This window comes from Kryptolebias marmoratus, linkage group LG12 (assembly GCF_001649575.2).
Source record: "Kryptolebias marmoratus isolate JLee-2015 linkage group LG12, ASM164957v2, whole genome shotgun sequence".
In the NCBI taxonomy this organism is placed as follows: Eukaryota; Metazoa; Chordata; class Actinopteri; order Cyprinodontiformes; family Rivulidae; genus Kryptolebias; species Kryptolebias marmoratus.
This window is the reverse complement of record NC_051441.1, coordinates 3,549,024-3,567,414: the sequence shown is the minus strand read 5'-3', so window position 1 is coordinate 3,567,414 and position 18,391 is coordinate 3,549,024. Positions and strand designations below refer to the sequence as shown.

The 18,391-nt window shown below is 42.5% G+C and overlaps 2 protein-coding genes and 1 long non-coding RNA gene across 5 annotated transcripts; 1 reads left to right on the top strand and 2 right to left on the bottom strand.

The window, feature by feature from the left end:
• Positions 1–22: 22 nt before the first annotated feature.
• rnf113a (ring finger protein 113A) lies at positions 23–2,886 on the bottom strand. The gene is made up of 10 exons (XM_017419409.3): positions 2,736–2,886; positions 2,184–2,263; positions 2,014–2,109; positions 1,663–1,770; positions 985–1,094; positions 796–902; positions 611–700; positions 444–537; positions 255–361; positions 23–172 (listed from the first exon to the last, which is right to left on the bottom strand). The coding sequence occupies exons 1-10, from the start codon at positions 2,839–2,841 to the stop codon at positions 105–107; spliced, it is 966 nt and encodes a 321-aa protein (XP_017274898.1). The 5' UTR covers positions 2,842–2,886; the 3' UTR covers positions 23–104.
• A 1,169-nt stretch (positions 2,887–4,055) lies between these two features.
• On the top strand, positions 4,056–16,678 carry rundc3aa (RUN domain containing 3Aa). Of its 3 annotated transcripts, none has more exons than XM_017419433.3 (11): positions 4,056–4,307; positions 12,527–12,642; positions 13,049–13,182; positions 13,267–13,352; positions 13,471–13,560; positions 13,747–13,827; positions 13,908–14,073; positions 14,174–14,331; positions 14,989–15,102; positions 15,217–15,323; positions 15,905–16,678. In XM_017419433.3, exons 1-11 carry the CDS (start codon positions 4,201–4,203, stop codon positions 16,045–16,047), a joined length of 1,302 nt encoding a protein of 433 aa, XP_017274922.1. In that variant the 5' UTR covers positions 4,056–4,200; the 3' UTR covers positions 16,048–16,678. The 3 variants fall into 3 exon arrangements, with proteins under 3 accessions (XP_017274922.1, XP_017274921.1, XP_037834596.1); XM_017419432.3 differs by having other exon boundaries at positions 12,527–12,654; XM_037978668.1 differs by lacking the exon at positions 4,056–4,307 and adding an exon at positions 8,430–8,473 and having other exon boundaries at positions 12,527–12,654.
• On the bottom strand, positions 5,952–9,419 carry LOC112450603. The gene is made up of 2 exons (XR_003039272.2): positions 9,252–9,419; positions 5,952–8,387 (listed from the first exon to the last, which is right to left on the bottom strand). It is a non-coding gene; the product is annotated as an uncharacterized LOC112450603 (long non-coding RNA).
• Positions 16,679–18,391: the final 1,713 nt, after the last annotated feature.

The following is an 18,391-nucleotide window of genomic DNA, read 5'->3' as shown; positions in this document are numbered from 1 at the left end:
GTTTTAACGCGATGGTACAAAATAGCTGAGGCCGCAAACTTTATTATATAAAAAAACCAACTCAACATCTACACGGACGAACACACAGAGGGTTAAAACCGTGACTAATCCTCCTCGTCTGATGGTGGCTGGTCGGCTAAAGCTTTGCGTTTCTCCAGCTTGGCGATCAGCTCTGGAACAAACGGGGAAAAACAACCATAAAACCATGAATTAACTGCTTTAACTTCAGAGTATTTTGGATAGACTCTGCTTACCTTTAGCAGGGTTGAAGACTCCGTTGGTTTGAGTGTTGCACACATAGCAGCGCTTCGACTTGCGGTAATGCTGAAGGGCGCAGCGCTCACAAAAGTAGTGCTTACACCTAGAAAAACAGGCCGGTTACCTGCTGATAATGACACTCGGCGCCACAGAGTGGAGGAGGAAAGCATTCAGAGGAGACTCACTTTGTGATGATGGGGTTTTTAAAAGGTTCCCGGCAGATGAAGCACTTGAAAGGCAAGTCCTCGTCGTCGCTGCTCACCTCGTAGTTCTCATCGTCTAGATGAAAACAACGAGGTGAAGGAAATGATCTGAGCACGCGGAGGTAGATTAGATTAGATTATTAACTCACCATTTGCCCCATATCTTCCTTCATCCAGCTCCCTCTCGATCTGCCAGCCATGTTTGTAGTCCGATCTGTCGTGGAGGAACTTGCAGCTGTCTGATGGCGTTAAACAGGAACAGAAACAAAAAGAGCTCTCTGTTTAATGTACGATATTAGATATAAATCCATATAATTCTCAGTCTTATACTGACCTCCAAAACCACAGAAACCTGTCTCCTTGTAGTCTTTGCAAATATCTGGCTGATAGTCCCACCGGACCGTGGCTCTGAGGTGCTCAGGGGCTCGGATCGGTCCCTTTCTGTTATAAAAACGTAAACTTCAGCATCCACAGATGAAGAACGTTTAAAGGCAGCAGGGGAACACGCCTCGCCTCGCCTCACCTGACCATGCCAGAGGAGGCGTTGCCCATGGTGGTATCTTTAGGCTTAATGAACTTCTGGTAGTTATTGATGCCGCGGTAGATCTTATCATCTTCTTTACCCGTCAGCTCCTTTTGAAACAGAGAACTTGTTGGATGGAGGTAACATTTCGTTAAGTACTTGTCATTTTAGCTCCTTTTTGTGCTCAAACGCAGCAACCAGGATGTGCAAGAAACTAGAAACATTAAAGCTACTCATTGCAACGTCATGAAGACCGGTAAAAAAAATAAAAATAAAAGTAAGAAACAAAACGGTTACTGTGTTGTTGAATTTTTAAATCTGTGAATGCTGTCTGGAAACAGCTGAAGTGACTGAAAACAGGTCAGCAATGGTTCATGGTACATTTCCACCTGAACGTTTGAGATTCTTCGCTTGTCTGATATCTGTGTAACTCCACAGACTGAATCCAGATAGGTGTGGGTCGGTCATGTGATTTAAGCTTCTGGCGAATTGAACCAAATGCTTTGTTTACATTGAGCGCGTACCCACATTTCAGAAATAAAAATTAATACATCTGGAAAACTACTGAAGTGAACTCCTCCAAACTGCACCAACTGTTACAGTTTGCAATGAGAAGCTTTAATGAGTTATTTCCTTCATTAGCGTCCAAGCGTTACAACTTTGAATCATGTTTCCTACCTCTTGGATTTTCTGACTCCTCTCAAAAATAGCCTGGGCGTCCTTGTCTCTCTCTGTGTCCAGCTGGTATGTAGCGGTCGCACCCATGTCCTCCGGTCCCTCTGGTTTCTTTTTATTTGTTTTTTAAAGACAGAACGCAGCAGAAAGTTAGACATATTTTAAAATTTAATCATCTTTCATGTCATTAAAAAGGCTTCACAACCGCACATCTACATCAGAGGCGGACTGAGGAACAAAAACTATAAAATCTGTCAGTTTTCTTTGTTTTAAAAATATCTGTATTATAGTCCATGACTTTTAAATTTAAGCATTTTAATTAAATAATTAATGTGAGGGACACTTTGAACTTACCGCTGAACGTTTGGACTTGTAAGCAACTGTGATTTTGTCTTCTTTGTCCTCTTCGCTTTCACTAGAGGACACAGCGTCCCTCTCCACCTTTTTGGACTAGACGAAAAAAAAAGAAATTAAAACTAATAAATTAACTAAAATTTTATTTTACATGATTCCCATTTCTGTACCTTTTGAATCATGGGGTTGACTCGAGCATCTTTCTTCTCTTTTCTGACCACAGCGCTCTGATCCTCATCACTACCACTGTCTGAAAAATGGAAAAATATGAATTTTTTTATTGCAAATCAACACATTTTTGTTTATTTTTATTGAACAGACCTTGCATGGTTAATAAAAGAGAAATTTTCTTTTTATTGCTATTTATTATTAGTGTTTTAAATGACTGGATTTTAAGAAAAGGGGGGATTTCAAAATCAGAATTGTTCAATTATGACACAACTCCAACGTCCGTGGAACCTTGAAAGCAGCACAACTGAACAAATTTTACTACCAGTTTAATTACTTAATATTTCGCGTTGAAACGGATATAGATACTATAAAGCATCGTGTTTTTTGTTAAAATAAAGATACAGAAACGCCCACAAACAACCAAGATGCTGATTCTAGTTTTGTTTTGTTTTTGTTTTTGAGATCCCAGAAGTGAGAGGATCGCCTAAACCGCAACGTAAACTAGATTAAAAAAAGCACACAGATAGGTTAAATAAGTGAGAATTAACCACCTTTATCGCTGTCGGTTGCTTTTCGTTTCCGTCCGGAGAATTTCTTAGTAGATTTCTTGAAAAGAAACGTACAAGAAGCTGCTTTTGGCTCTTCTGAATCTGCCATCTTTTTGTTTTTATAAAACCGGTAGCTGTCAGCCCACAGCGCCCCCTGCCGGCAGGGGGTCAAATAGAATCAGCGCCCCCTCCTCTGGCCATGGAGAGAATTAATCCCCGTTCTGAGGGGAAATGAAAAGCTAACATAAATCAAATAAAAGTCATAAAAAGTGCTTGTTTTATGAATGTCGCATACACTAATTTAAAATTATCAACAAAAGATTGAAAAACTCTAAAAAACAGTCATTAATCAGAGAAATGAACCACTGGAGTGTTTTATGATGGTGTTTAACTAAAAGAAAAACATGAAAACTCATTATTTTGACCTTTAATTCTTGCCCAACATGTTTCAGACAAAGATACATCTGAATTATTAGAGCTATTTATAGTTTTGTGAGGCTCCTTGTGCGACACAAGGAAATAAATGCCCTTACAATAGTGACCTTAAACCTATTTTTGTGGGGGGTCTTCCATCAAACTGGAGCAAACGTGTTATTTGTTGTAAAAATTGTGTTAACAAGGAAGTTTAATTACATTTTTCTCAAATATAGGCAGAAAAACAAATATAGGTAGAAGACAGAGCATTACTTTGTTGTAATTATCTTAGCTATATCTTTGACATAATTTTAATTTTGTAAATTTCTAACACCTATAAACAATATTAGGACATATAGACAGCTTTTCCTGTCTTAAATTAATTAATAGCCACTCTGACACACCTTTTAGAGAGGCATACGGACAAAGTTTGTAAAATCAGACCAGTTTTATCCCCATTACAACATATTCATTGGAGTAACCTAACTGTCTAAAACAACAATGACAAAACTTTATTTTTGAGTTATAATGTTTTGTTGCAACAAAAAACATTAAAAATAGAAAATAAAACACATCTGTCAGGCCTCTAACAAACATACAACAATGAATAATTTTTTACAAAAGACAAATGAGCTTCTCAAGATTAGCTTTTTTGACGTTTCAAAATTAATATTGTTTCTTTATTATTTTTCTTCACCCTTGAAGCTATTTTCTGCGAGTGCACAAAGTCCGTGAAGGCATCATCTTTCAACCGTTTGTGAAATGCGCTGAATCAAACCGGAACCAAGAAAATAAAAGTCTTGTTCATGAATCCCTTCCGTTTGGTACGCGAAGCCAATAAGTGGTTATGCTTTTATTCTGAAATTCCAAACCCGGAAATGGTTTAGCTAGCTAACTTAGCTTAACCGTGGTACCTTCTGTCCTTCTCCAGCCGCAGCGGCAGCATCCTTGGCTCCCCGCAGAGGACAGCGGGTGCTAGTAGGACGCAGGGCCCGCGGAGGGAGAGGTCCTGGCCTGGGCACGGTTCCCGAAGAGGCCCCGGGGCCGCCGCTGGATGGAGTCGGGCTGCATTCAGACAGCAATGGCTATGGGTCTGACATCGAAGAAGGCGTCTGCTCGGAGCGTCGCGGTGGAGCGAAAGAACCTCATCACGGTCTGCAGGTATCCATCACGACCCCGGGTTTATTTCAGCATTCCATTCAGACCACAAAACTGGATTAAAAAAAAACTAAACTCTGATTAGCCTATTGAAATGAAATAAAGGGAACATAATGGTCATATTTGTAAACCTGAGGAGGAGACAGGTGCATTTTCACCTCCACACCTTTGTTTTTTTTATTTTTACATTAGTTGGTGCAGAATAGATGATCTGATTGCATTTATATCATCTTTTATTTGCTGAAACACTGCTTTAAAGTCTTGGTGTCCAGTTTATTTATAGCCCAACATCACAGAGAGGTCTTTTTTTTAAAGTGCCCACTTACCTGTCTGATTTCTTGCTCAATAAGAATGTCCCTGAGGTGGAGCTGATGGGTCACCTTCCTGCTGAAGATAAATGATCCCACCTGGAAGCAGGTCTGAACGGGACAAGGGCATCCGGAGCTGGGATGACTCCTCCCAGCATCCCGGGCCTCCTTCCTGTTTCCTGCAGCCCGCTGAGAACAGACAGGGGCTGGGTGATGAGCATCCAAAGAGCCTCTCTCCTCCCTTCAGAAAGGACGGGGCTGTAAATAAATGAGCCTGGAGGGTGGGTCAGTTCCCACGGCTTCCTGGAGGACCGGGATCCGGGACTTGTTCTGGATCCGGCGTTCAGGTGAAGCCATTTTGTGACATCTTACATCTCCAAACCCTTCGGACTGATAATGGTCGATTCCGGCGATCAGTTCGAGGCCTCGAAGTGATTTGAATTATTTATTTACGAATTTGTACCCCTGCCAAATCGTACCCGCCCCTCCCCACTTCGTACCTGGAGGTGATCCAACCAAGAAACATTAAACAATAAAGGTGCTCACAAAAACAATTATTAAAGTAAAAAACAACTTTTTAGATGCCAACCACGTGCGTTCGTTTCCCGAAGTGACTGAAAACAGGTCAGCGATGGGTTCGAGAAGTCCGTACTGATTGTTTTATCTTCTTAGTCCTAATCTAAGAGTCCCTAATATAATAATCTCTTTTTAAAAAAGGCTAAATTTATTAAATTTGAATTGATCCACAGTAATTTATGATATTCTGGGAAAAACAAACTCAGTTATTAAGATCGTCTCAGAGCTGTTTTCTGCTCTATTGTGACCAAATATTTGATTATTATTTAATATTATTTTTAATCACCCTGTAGGTTGTTTTTATTTTAAAAAGTTATGTTTGTATTTTAACATAACTTATTTATTTCCCCCCAAAATACAAACAAATAGAGTACAAATTTAAAAATCTTAAGTCAACATGTTCAAATTTCAGATATTTGTCATTTTTATCCTTTACTTTCACCTTAAAATTACTTTTTTTTGGCTTCAGTTCAGTTAATTTACAGACTAGATTAGTATTTTATTTCCTGTTTAGTGACCTTATCCTGTTTTATGTCTTCTTATATCACCAAAAATTAAACTTTTGTTTTAATGGAAAATGTTAGTGAGATATGAAACTGTGTTAAAGCGTTACTCTGTATGTTTCTCTGCAATCTAAATGAGTAAAAAGTCTTAAAAAAAGCAGCGTCATACATGTTTCACTGCACTGATTTCTACGGCCTCGCAGTAAATCTGTTCCAGTCAGAAACTAAAGAAAAGAAATAAAAACGCTCAGACTGTCAGGTACACACTCGACCAAACACTTTTATTTCATCTGAAGGTTCTGTCCGTGCACAGAGAGGTAAAACACACAACATGAAGCGGAGCGTGCAGAAAAAAGAAACGGTGGACGTTTAACACGAGGAGGAGATTAACCGAGACACAAAAACACTCGTTTTCAGTTCGCATTTAATGGTTTTAACGACAAACAAACCAGACGAGACAGAAATAAATCTCAAACAGCTTCCTGTCAGTAATGCTCACTACAGTTTCTTCTTCTTTTTTAGCTTCACTTTAAGGTTTTTTATTTATTTTTCCTCCAGGCGTCTGTGTCGCCGCCCCGTCCTCTCATTCATCACGATTCTGACCTTTTTTCTCCACGTTGCTCTGAGTTGATTCAAGCAGTCGGGAGTTGTTATGGGATGGTTCAGCCTGAGAGAGGGGGGGGGCGCGGCGGGGCATCCTGAGTCAGCTGGGGCTGCGGTGCAGTTTCCAGGGTCCGGCCTCCGACGGGCTGCTGACTGAGACAGATGCTTGCACAGCTGGATTTCTACCTGACTACAGGAGCTGTTAGTGCTTTGTTAGTGCGCCAGGCCAAGCTTTTATTTGTCCTGATATATGTGTACATAAAGTCTGTTCCCTCACTGTAAAAACATACAGTCAGCACACACACACACACAGATTAACATTTTCAGTTCTTAACGTTTTTGTTTTATTGGGGGAAAAAATGCTTTCGTTCTGTTTTGTGTAAAAGTTCCTGTGTTTTTATTATTTTATCTTTTTTAAGGTTCCTGACAGAAAACAACTTGGCACGATGTGGGTCACCAGTACCAGGCGCAGGATCTTAACTAATCTCAGTGTTTCAGTTCTTTGGCAGCAGTGTTGAGCTCAGAAGACTGAATAACTTTGTACGATGAAGGAAGCCTTTGAAACTAATCAAACGTTTGCAGCATCTGAGGGAAGTTTCTGCACAAGGCTGAGCGCAACATGTGACAAAAATTAGGCTTAAGAAGGAAATAAAACAGGTATCTTCTGCTCTTAAAAATAGCTTCATGGGGTTTTATTTACCCTTATAATTGTACACACTAAAAACTGCTGGGTCTTTTTGATAACTCCGGGGTTGAAGCTGTTCAGGTCGAACGTAACCCGACTGGACCTCTGCTTTAGGACGTAATGAGCAAAGATGAGACTGTAAAAACAGACGGTGAGTTTTGTTTCCTAAAACAGCATCAGTTGGTGCTAGCTATCTGATGCTAACGTGGGTTAGCATCAGCTAGCTGGCACCAACCCAGGCTGTAATTATCTAACAACCCAGATTTTGTGTTATTTTTAAATGAGTCGTTTTAACCCAACCTTTGGGTAGAAAACTTAAACCCACCCAGGGTCGGCTCGGTCCAAATCTCACCCAGCAGCTTTTAGTGATTGAACCTAAATATCAGCTACGACTCTTTCTTTTTTTTTTAGAATTTGTTTTAACGGCCATGAAAATACTCGCTGATGTTCAAAATGTCCACACTGACAGCAGCGTCTTTGTGATGTAGTGACTCGATCCGCTGTTGCCACTAGCAACAGGTTTCCTCCTGGCATGGCTGGAGTGGAAATTTACATGCAAACAGCAGGTGAACTGAGCTCACTGTGACCACATGTTTGTTCCTAGGAGACGTCCTGTGTAGTTAAATGTGCTTTAGTCTGGGTAAGATGCCTCGTGCCGTGGTCGGCGGCTGCAGGAGGAGTGCTGCTGTGGACTCGGGGAACCTGAGAAAGAATAGATGAGACGGGTGAGACAGGTCTGATGTGAAGTTTCAGTCGTTCAGCTGCTTCCTGTGAAAGACTCGAGGTGGAGGTTGCTGAATCTGGGGTGTGGCTCCAGAGGAAAAGATATTTTCTCCGTTGTATTTACATTTCTTGACTAATCTGATTCTCTGTCCTACGGTAAAGGCTGACATTTGCATCATTTTATGGAAAGTGTGGACATATCTCTGAATTAGCACGTTTGGTTTGAACTTTTAGTTATTTTTCAAGTATGTGGAGTTACAGCAGAGGTTTAACAGAAACTTCGGGCTTCAATCAGCTGATCAGCTTTCTCTTTCCTTTAAAATCCACGTGGCACCCTGTTATTAATCACTTTAACCCCCCCTCTCATGCTCAAAGATCTGATTTACGCTCTCTCTGTTTCTCGGTAAAACTTTCTCGTCCTTCTCACTCCTCCGATCCCTCATCACCTCCGCTGACTTTTAAACACTTTGCTTGGACGCTTCTTCACAGAGGGGGATGCGACACGCCCCGTTTCGGTTACGGCTTCTAAATTTGGCTCAAACTATGATTCTTATCTTTATATTTTTCAGACAAAGCTCTTTTTTTTTCTTGTCTTTTTGTGCCAGTCCAGTGCAGGAAAGGACGCCTCCTTGGACAGTTCAGTACTGGCTGCTGTTGTCGTCTGACTCTGCTGGTTAGGCCAAGACTGAAGGGAGAGAAAGACAATATAAAGAGAAGAGAGAAGGAGAAAGAAATCAGAGAAATGTTTGTGAGGAGAAACTCAAAAATCAGGTCAGTGTTCGGGTGATAGATGCAGTTATCTTGAAGCTTGTTTATGTTTGTACAGTAGAGAGGAGAGAGGAGAACAAGAGGGCATTTAAAGGGAGTGGAGTGGGCCTGGCTGGGATCCAGGCCGAGTGAGAGGGGGCACAAAAGAAGCTTGTCAGAAAGCCGTGCAGTTGTTTTTCAGTGTCAAATCGTACCAAGAGCATGTTGCTTTTCCACTCCATCCATCTGCGTTTACGGCCCACAAGCAATCCTCCCCTTCAGATGAAGGCGCCTCAGTAGATTTAAAACATCTGCTGCAATTTCCTTTTTAAGATAACATGACTAATGTCTTATCAAGTCAAACCGGCTTTTTGCAGAAGTTGGGGGATCTTAACCATTAATTCTTTACTTTTCCACAGATAAGATCTCCATTGCATGAATAATTGGATCTTTTCATGCATTTTCTGTCATTAAAACACACACAGGGTTTTACATACGATCACTTTCCCTCACTGCTGATTTTAGGCTTAAAATAAATTTATCTTTACCAGATCCTCTGGTCTCATGGGATTCTTTATGTCGTGTTAAAGATTGATTTTTGGAAGTTTAAAAAACACAGTTATCGAACCCCTGCTGTAACAAACAACAGCTGTGGTCCCAGCTGGATTTTTGAGGATTATTGAACAGTTTTTGCAGAAATGAAACCAGACAACCTCGAGCTGTAAAAAAATAAATTAAATCCTTACTGACCGACTGTGTCTTTGCAGAAAACATAATCTGACAGAGTCCAAATGTCACTAACCTGTTTCCTTGATAATTCCAAAGAAAGTCAAAGCTCCAAAAGTGAATTTAATCCAGTTTTCTGTTGGAATAGACCCTGCGATGCTGTTGTTGTATCCAAACTGCGGTGACGATGTTTTCTTGTGACATTTTGTTCCCCCACCCCTGGTTGTGGCTCCCTCTCATCTAAATTGTCTTTGTCTTGCGTTTGGGGAAGAGGGCTTTTCGAAAAGAGGTGGTGGTGGTGCCTCTGCTGAAGGAGGCGCTGCCCAGGGAGATCTTGGTCTTCCCGCTGGTGATGGTGGAGGAGCCCAGGGATGTCAGGCTCTTGCCTCTGGTGATGGAGGAGTTCCCCATGGCAAGCTTGGTCTTCCCCCTCTTTATGGTGGTGTTGCCCAGCGTTAAGGCTGTCTTCCCCTCGGTGAAGCTGGTGTTGCCCATTGAGGAGAAGCTCGTCTTTCTGACCCAGGTTTGGCGGCGGGGTTTTGGACTCACTCGACGCAAAGCATCGCACACTCATGCAGCACACCCTCTCCTGCGAGCCCTCGGAGTTGACAGCAGCATCAGCCGCAGCCCAGAGCAGACCAGAATGCTAAGCATGGACAGCACGACCCCCGTGTCACATAATGTCTTCGTTGAGCTGGTCTACGTGGGCTCTGGAAGGCCACATACCACCCATGCGTCCTGTGAATGGACAGAGGCAGCCGTAGGTGGCTGCAGCCTATCGGGGAGGACGTGGACAGTGGAGCGATTGTCCCATCGCCACGACGACACCAAACGGTTGAAGGACACATTGTTGCAAAGAGGACAGTCTGCGGTGACATCACTTTCTTCTGAACCATTGTTCCCTGAAGCCTCTGATTGTAAGACTGTAAGACTCTGTGTACAGCTGTGTGCACCATATGTAAAATCAGCTTCAGGTTCTCCACAGGGGTGAACCTTTTAGTTGCACCTCTCATGTTTCACCTCCTCTAACCCTGCTATTTTTACCTCGTTCGGGGGGTTGAAGCCTCTGTTATGAGGGTCAAGCCCCCATAATTCAAACCATGATCGTATTCCAAGTATCATGCATTGATGTTCTGAATGCTGAGAATAAATTTGGTCAACCTCGGGGACTCTCGCTGGCCTCGATCCTCACACCTGGTTTAAATCTGGGTTCATCGCAGTTGATATCTTCATTAAAATATTAAACAATAATATTTAATTTTGGACGTATTTATAACACCATGCAGCCCTTGTAGACATTTACAACCCTCGACTTTTGTTCAACACATTCATTCATTCACTTAAGATCAGCCTTAAGAGATTTACGACTTCTTTTAAATTTGTGGATATCTTACAGTCCTAAACAGTGTGATATGACTCAGTTTACTTACTCTACTCTGTCTGATTCATAGCCAGAAAATGATGCAACACAGTTTTGAAGCTCTTAAAAAACAACTTAGCTTGTTTTTCTCTGCAGCTGAATTCTGTCTGCAGCGTTGGACCGAACCAACTAAACGCTGAGGGACGGGGGGAGCAGAACATAGTGTCTATAAATATGTTTTTTCCTGATTGCTGGGAGTGATAACCTGTTGTTAGTTTAAAAAAGTGGTTTGGACTTCCACTTTAGTAAACGGGAGAGCAGCTGCTTCACTGAGTGGGTGTAAATCTGCAACAAAAAACCTTAACGTTAGAAATAAAAATAAGTAACTAAAGAAAATAATCAGCCAAAGCACCATTTAGATATGTTATCTTTATAAGCACTAACACGTTAATCCACGTTTACAGGTTGGTTGTTTGAGGAATGCACAGAACTCCTACAGCCGTTGGACGCAGAGGACAGGAGGGCAGTGTTGGAGACAACCACATATGTTCTTGTGTCCCTGCATATATCACACATCTGTTCACCCCTCCCTGCCAAGTCCACACCATAAAGACTCGTCTCAGTCGCTGTCAGCTCGGCTCGTGCTCAATTCTCAGCTCTCAGCGTTTTTTTATGTGGGAAACTCCGTTTTTTTTATTTTGCACCAACTAACTAGAGATGAATAATTTCTTACAAACATAGCAGCTCATTTTTATTGACCGTTGTGACTACTGACCTTCTAACTGACCACATAGACATATCCAAGGCTGTGTAACTGTGCAGGTTTCATGTGTGGAAGTCCCAGTAGACGTTGCTGTGCGTTTCTTTGCCCCTGACGAGGGTGGTTTTGACCATAGACACGGACTTGGTCCCATAGGTGAAGGTCAGCGTGACGAGAGAGCTTGTGGTCTCCCCTCGTGTCACTGAGGTCTTTACCACCCGTGTGCTGGCGTTGCCCAAAGTGACGGTGGTTCTGCTCCAGGAGATTGCGGATTTCCCCCAGGAGATGAAATACTTATTCCTCTGGATCAGAAACCTGCCTTTGGTGAAGGAGGTCTTGCTTGACGTGAATGTAGTTTTCCACTCATTGTTAGAGTCTGTTTTGGGCTGCTTGGCTGCCTTTGTGCCGGCTTCAGGCGGCGTTTCCATCTAGGTGTTCCTGCGCTTGCCTGTCAGCGCTTTGCGGAAGGAGGTGGTGGTGGTTCCCCGGCTGAAGCTGGCCCGTCCCAGAGCCACAGTCGTCTTTTGCCTTTGGATGGTGGAATCTCCCATGGAGGTGGTGGTCACTCCCCTGAAAATTGAGGAGTTGCCTAAGGAGACGGTAGTCTTTCCCCTGGCGATGGAGGTTTTTCCCACAGCCAGGGCAGTCTTGCCCTCTGTGATGCTAGTGTTGCCCATAGAAGCGGCGGCAGTCAGCCTGGGTGCCGGCTCCTAGCATGCACGCTGCATAGCAGTCCCTCTGTGGGTGCAGGAAGGGCGAGCATGTGAGGTCAAAAAGCTGAACTGAAGCTGCAGCAGCTGCCCTAAATAGGTCACGCCACAATGTATAGATGAGGGGGAGGGAGTTATTGGATCATTAGTTGATGCTGGTCGGTCCCTCAGAGAGACGAGATCCAAAAGGACCTGGAAGCACAGCGAGACTGAACAGACAGGGGGTTAATTGTGTCGTTTTCATGATAACAAAGCCAAAGCACTGAAGGGGGTGCTTTGTGCTGCACACAAGACAATTGGGGTGACCTCAGTGTGATAAGATGGCGTGGTTCCCTTTAAAACAGGGGGGAAAAACCTCCTCCCTGCTGTTGTTTCCATACAGAACTACATTTGTCTGCGTCGGTACAGTACAGTACACAGCTGCACGGGACGCGCTGCACGAAACCCGCTGAAACTATTAAAAAATAAAACGTGAAGCTGCGTTTTCCAATTCCTCTTTGCTTTTTGTGCTTTTGTTTCAGGTTCTCTGTGAAGACTCTCCTGGAAAAGTACACGGCGGAGCCTATAGACGATTCATCGGAGGAGTTTATAAACTTTGCTGCTATTTTAGAGCACATCCTCAGCCATCGCTTCAAAGGTAACACAGCAGGTAACATAATGAACGAAGAGTGGCTATAAAGTGGATGCTGAACACCAAAATATCTTATGAACCACAGGACAGATTTTAAAGAAACTCTCTGAGAGTAATCGTCGGATATGAATCTATAACTCAGATGTTTTTAATTTTGGTGTGGTAGCTGAGAGTCATCCTCAACATAGACTCACAATATCGCATGAGATTGTGCATAATGTCATTTACAAGGTTTGACTAAAACAGCTGACTCTTCTCATTACAAGATAATTTCAGTTTAAATCTCTGTCGTGAAAGGCGGCGGGCAATATGCATTCCTTCAATTCCTTTAATTAATATTTAATTTTATTATTCAGATAGTTCTGCTGTGGCTTTGAAATGATCCTCTGCTGGGTTTTTATTTGTTGAACAGGTTCAGGAAGCTGGTTCAGCTCCGATGGGCAGCGGAGCTTCTGGGAGTACATCCGGCTGGCGTGCAGCAAGGTGCAGAACAACTGCATCGCCAGCATCGAAAACATCGAGAACATCAGCACATCCCGGGCCAAGGCAGGGACATTTATATGGGCAGCCATTGATCTGTGTGTGTGTGTGTGTGTTCTGCTCCTGCTGACGTCCTCTGTGGTCCTACAGGGTCGGGCGTGGATCAGAGTGGCGCTGATGGAGAAACGTCTGTCTGAATACGTGTCCACCGCTCTGAGGGACACGAGAACGACCAGGTCTGATTTCCCTCACTTCACCTTCACTCCTATTGTTAGCTAAGACTCTTAATCTCAGTAAATAACAACAAGAAACAAGCTGTAAGTTCAGAGGATGATCCCTTCTGTGACCCAACAGGAGGTTTTATGATGAAGGAGCCATCATGCTGAGGGAGGAGGCCACGGTGCTGACCGGCATGCTGATCGGACTGAGCGCCATTGACTTCAGGTGAACTTTCTGTTCCACAACAGGACCGCATATTCGGGACAAACAAAACGGTTTGAAAATCCAAAGTGACTGCTGAGCGCTGGATGAGTTTGTTAAAGCTTTGACTCAGCGTTCTGTAAGAAATGTTCATTAAACGTAACAGTTTATTTATAGATCAATCTTGTTCTAATGAGGCAAACTGTGCAGTTTTTGTTTGAAGGGTGAGACTCTGGATGGGAAGTCTCCAGCTGTGATCGACTACACGCCCTACCTGAAGTTCACTCAGAGGTGAGTGGCCCAGCTGGTCAGGCCGCCATGTTTTTGTAGGGCGTCTGGTGCGGTAACGCTCCTGCCTTTCTGCCGTGTAGCTACGACTACCTGAGTGACGAGGAGGACCGCCGCAGCGTGGACAGCAGTAACAGCGAGGAGAGCGTCCCCGAGCACCCCTACATCCCTCTGGTGACCGACGAGGAGAGCTGGAGCAACAAGTGCCGCAAGATGGAGCAGAGGTTCAAGATCGTCTACGCTCAGAAGGTGGCTCCCCTCGACCTTAGCGTCCGCTGTCCCGCCGTCCCGCCGTCCCGCCGTCCCGCCGTCCCGCCTTCTCTCACGCTGCTGCCTTCCTGTTGCCCAGGGTTATCTGGAGGAGCTGGTGCGCTTGCGAGAGTCGCAGCTGAAGAATGTGGAGACAGAAAACAAGCATCTGAGAGCCAAGGTGGAGGAGCTGACGGTGCAGGGGCAGCAGGAGAAGAAGGAGCTGGAGGCCGTCGTCCTGGAGCTGCAGGCGCAACTGTGAGGACGTGCACGTCATCTCCCGAGTTTCTCCTGTTTTTACCGTCTCAGTCTGACTACCTCTGCAGCCTTCAGCTCATGCAGGAGACGACTTTCGTTTTTGTAACTTTTACAAAATGTTTCACCTCATTTACAATCACTTTCTCCATGAAATACATTGAGATCTCTTAAAATCCTTTAAAATCATTGTTCTCTTTGAAATCTGCTTCAGCTACTGGCTGTTTTTAGCTTCTTATGCTACTTTTAGTTCTTTGTTTGCCTTTTGTTATGTGTTGCTCTTATCCTTTAGATACTTTAGCTTTTTAGCGAGCCATAGCTACTTTTAGCTATTAGCCAACCTTTTGCTGCTTTTAGCTTCTAGTTACCATTTTGTTTCTTTTACTTTTAGCTTGGGTTTTGCTACTTTTAGTTAGCGTTCTGCTCTTTTTAGCTAATGTTTTCCTCAGTTTCAGCTTCAGTCATTCGGAAAACGCAGTTTCTCTGGTTTTTTCTCGAACAGCGTAGGAACGTAACAAAGTTTATATTTTCAAATGTTGCTCAAAGAGAGACTCAAACATTAAAAACCATCACGTGCTTACCGATTTACGATCTCTCTGAAGGGATTTGAGTTACATCCTTTCTGCTGAATGAATGACCTTTGACCTCTGCTGTCCTCAGCTCTGCCCTCACACCTTGTGACTCCTCTCATCTGGCTAAAGATCTTTCCATCCCACTGATCAACCAGTGGTCTGACGTCACAAACAACCAAGGAGACGTCAAACTGTTCCGCAGGTAAACTCACCTGGTTCCATTTAATCAGGTCTAACAGGTTTTGATGTGTTTTAAGTCTTATTTATGTACTGCGTGGTGTTTTGGCTGCACATTGATGATGTTTGTGCCGTTCAGGAGGAGTTTCCACAGCCTGGAGCAGCTTTCTGCTGAAGTGAGTCTGAACTCTGACTCCCAGAAGACTGACGGGAGGCAAAATGGAGACTCTGCCTGGAACTCAGCAGGTCCGACTGTTTTCCAGAACTCCAACATTCGTTACAGTTTGTCCGCTTTTAAACGTGCAGAGAGAACATCCACAGAAACGATCCCTGATTAAATCAGCCCATTGTGCCAGTTTTCCTTTAAAGCATTCTGTCAAACTAGATTTCTTGTGAATCTGTTGCTGCTTCTGACTCTAGATTTCCTGTAACAAAGAAGACAGAAATTACGTCTGGCAGCCATGACTGCGGCCAACAAATGAGTGGTTCAGAAGAGTCTTCAACCCCTGACTTTTCAGTGAAACGTTGATTATAAACTCTGTTTAGACATCCTGCTCAGAATCAGCCTGCTCAGAAAGTCTTCAGCCGTTCAGGTTTTCTAATTATTAATATTCAGTAATGCATGTCATCTGTGTTTTCAATTTAAAATTAGGCAGGAATATATTTGCACGCCCCACATAAAATCTTTTCAGCAGCAGCCTCCCATGCACATGTACATACATACATCTGCACAAAGGCAGGCTTCATGTGTGCGTACGGGGCTTGGTGTGGGCAGCTTGAACAATGCTTGAGCTTCACAGAGTGCGTCTTGTCTTTGCTCGCCGCAGGGAAAGACAACACTCCCTCCATGTTGGGTCTGTGCGGCTCGCTGGCCTCTCTGCCGAGCTCCAAGTCTCTGGCGAGCCTGAAGTCCAGCGAGTGCCTGGTGAACATCAGCGCTGAACCCAGCCCCGCGCTCTCCCCCAGCTAGGAGCGCCGGACGCCGTTTGCCTGGTGATGCTGCGCCGAGTCCACGTCCAAGCCCCTGACCCAAACCCCCCGCTCCCTCCATCGTCTCATCGAGATGAGACATGAGACACCATTATGAAGCTAAAATGATTTATTTATTTGATTCTTTCTTTTCTTTTTGCCTTATCCACTCAATCTTCACCCTGTAGTATCTGCAAATCCATCCATCCATACAAACCCAAAGCATCTGTTTATCTTCTATTTATCTTCACGCATCTTATTTGATTTTCAGTAATCTTGAACGTGACGTCATTAGTGTTTCAGTGCGTCTGTTTTATTGAATTTTAACCTCAAAGTTGAACCAAAATAGCACATATAAAGACAGATGCGACGATCGGTTTGGCAGATAAAACAGCGTCAGCGCATACAGGATGTTTTTAAAAGTGTGACTGATTGGTATCAGGGTCTGAATCCTGTGGAAGAGCATATTATTACAGAAACCACAAACCCTAACAGTACATTTAAATGTGTGCAGCTGATTTATGATTATAATCTGCACACTCATGTTTCGTTTGGTCCAGTTATACTCTAAATACATAAATGCATTCAGGTTTTATTGGTTTTGTGTTGCAATAAACTGCCTTTTTCCATTATGTGTTTTTTCAATGGGGTTTTTTTAGAGACAAAATTTAAAAAGCTTTTTAAACAAGAGGTTATTGAGCAGCGAAGTGCTTCCCTCTGGCTCCATCTAGAGGTTTTATGTCCAATAAACATGTTTTTAAGGAAATCCTCAGAATGGCAAATCTAAGAAGTTAGATTATATTTCAGCATTTATCAGTCTGAGTTTTTTAATCAAACTACTTCTGTGCATTTTCTGCTATTTTAACCACGTATATGTCAGAATGTTCAGCTCGATCAGGGTTTAGGGTGCAATGACTTTCAGTACTTTTAACTTCAAAATGTTTTACATTATTTAACTTTTTACAAAAATCCCCCTTCCTTCCTAAAAAAACATTAAGAAAACATTATTCTCTGAAATCTACTTCAGAAGATTTGCTCTATTTTTGTCTTCCTTTAGAAACTGTTTCGTTAAATTAAGCTTTTAATTACTGTTTGTTAGTTTTTTTTTAGCTTTTTGCTGCTGCTTTTATTTTGCCTTCTAGCTACAGTTTTATTAATTTTAGTTTTTAGCTTTTTCTCCACTAATTTTAACTCTCATCTGTTGTTTTTCTAATTTAAACTTTTATTTTCTGTTTTATTATTCTAGCTTTTAGGTGCTGTTTTGCTCATTTTATTTGTTTTTTTAATTGTTTTACCTGTAATAACACAATTTCTTCCTCAGACTTGTTCAGCCTTCAGGTTTTATTCTGTAATTTTGCAGAAAAAGAGTCTCGACCTGCAGAAATGATCCTTCTTGTTGTTTCGCTTTTGATTTTTTAAAATAATTGAATTATTTCCTATCCCTCATGCTGCAGTTAATTAGAGAGGCTGAATTCTTTTTTTTCATTCTGCAAAGTAAATATCTAAGAAGCTCCACTTTGCTTGCTTCTCTTTCGCTTTCTTCACCACAGATTTTTTTTTTTCTGACGGCACCACATCCCTGCAGCACTCAAAGAGCAGAGTTTGAGAAAGCTCCAAATCAGACACCAAAATAAAAGATACAACCAGTTTTTAGCTTGTGTCGCTATAAGACTCGAATCAGAAAGTTTCCTGTGGTTTTCTTCTGTTCGCCAACAGATTTATGACAGTAAGTAGCACGCATATTTCTGAATAATTTACAGTTTTTTTGTTAAGGCCGAAGACATAACGGTGCTACTAATTTAAGCAGCTTGCAAAGGAAATGACGTCTTTGTGTAATCTGGTGGTACATGCACAGAACTGTACAAAAGTCTCAAGTTATCCCTCATTTTCCTGTATTTCTCTTCAATTCTCATGTCTTCAGGCTTTCAGGTCTTTTAGGTTTTTCTCCTGGTTTTGGCAGTGCACTGATATGTGCACTTCATACAGTTTTTGCTTTAAATCTAATTTTTATCACAAATTAAAGCACTTGTTTACCTAAAAAACATTCTTTTAATGATGGTGAATCAAAGTCAAGACTAATGATTAAAGTCTGCTTTTAAAACTTATTAAATATATGAGAACAGAGTGAAATTAAATGCACATCACCCGCCACCTTTCAGAGTTTTAGACTAAAATCATCTTACGCTAAATGAGTTGTAGCCATTCTGGTCAAACCTTGAAAACAGCATTACGATAGTGGCTAAAGGCATCTTGAATCTGTCTAGCTGCAAACGTTAATCAGCTGTAGACGTACATCCAACGATTATTTCCTAAAGAATTTCCTTAAAAATATGCAGAGTGGTTTG

Coding starts and splice junctions, on each gene's coding strand:
- rnf113a (XM_017419409.3), bottom strand. CDS start 2,841: ATGGCAGATTCAGAAGAGCCAAAAGCAGCTTCTTGTACGTTTCTTTTC. Junction 2,110..2,183: donor TCAACCCCATGATTCAAAAG/GTACAGAAATGG, acceptor TTTTTCGTCTAG/TCCAAAAAGGTGGAGAGGGA. Junction 701..795: donor AGGTTTCTGTGGTTTTGGAG/GTCAGTATAAGA, acceptor TAACGCCATCAG/ACAGCTGCAAGTTCCTCCAC.
- rundc3aa (XM_017419432.3), top strand. CDS start 4,201: ATGGAGTCGGGCTGCATTCAGACAGCAATGGCTATGGGTCTGACATCG. Junction 4,308..12,526: donor AACCTCATCACGGTCTGCAG/GTATCCATCACG, acceptor CTTTTGTTTCAG/GTTCTCTGTGAAGACTCTCC. Junction 13,183..13,266: donor TCAGCACATCCCGGGCCAAG/GCAGGGACATTT, acceptor GTGGTCCTACAG/GGTCGGGCGTGGATCAGAGT.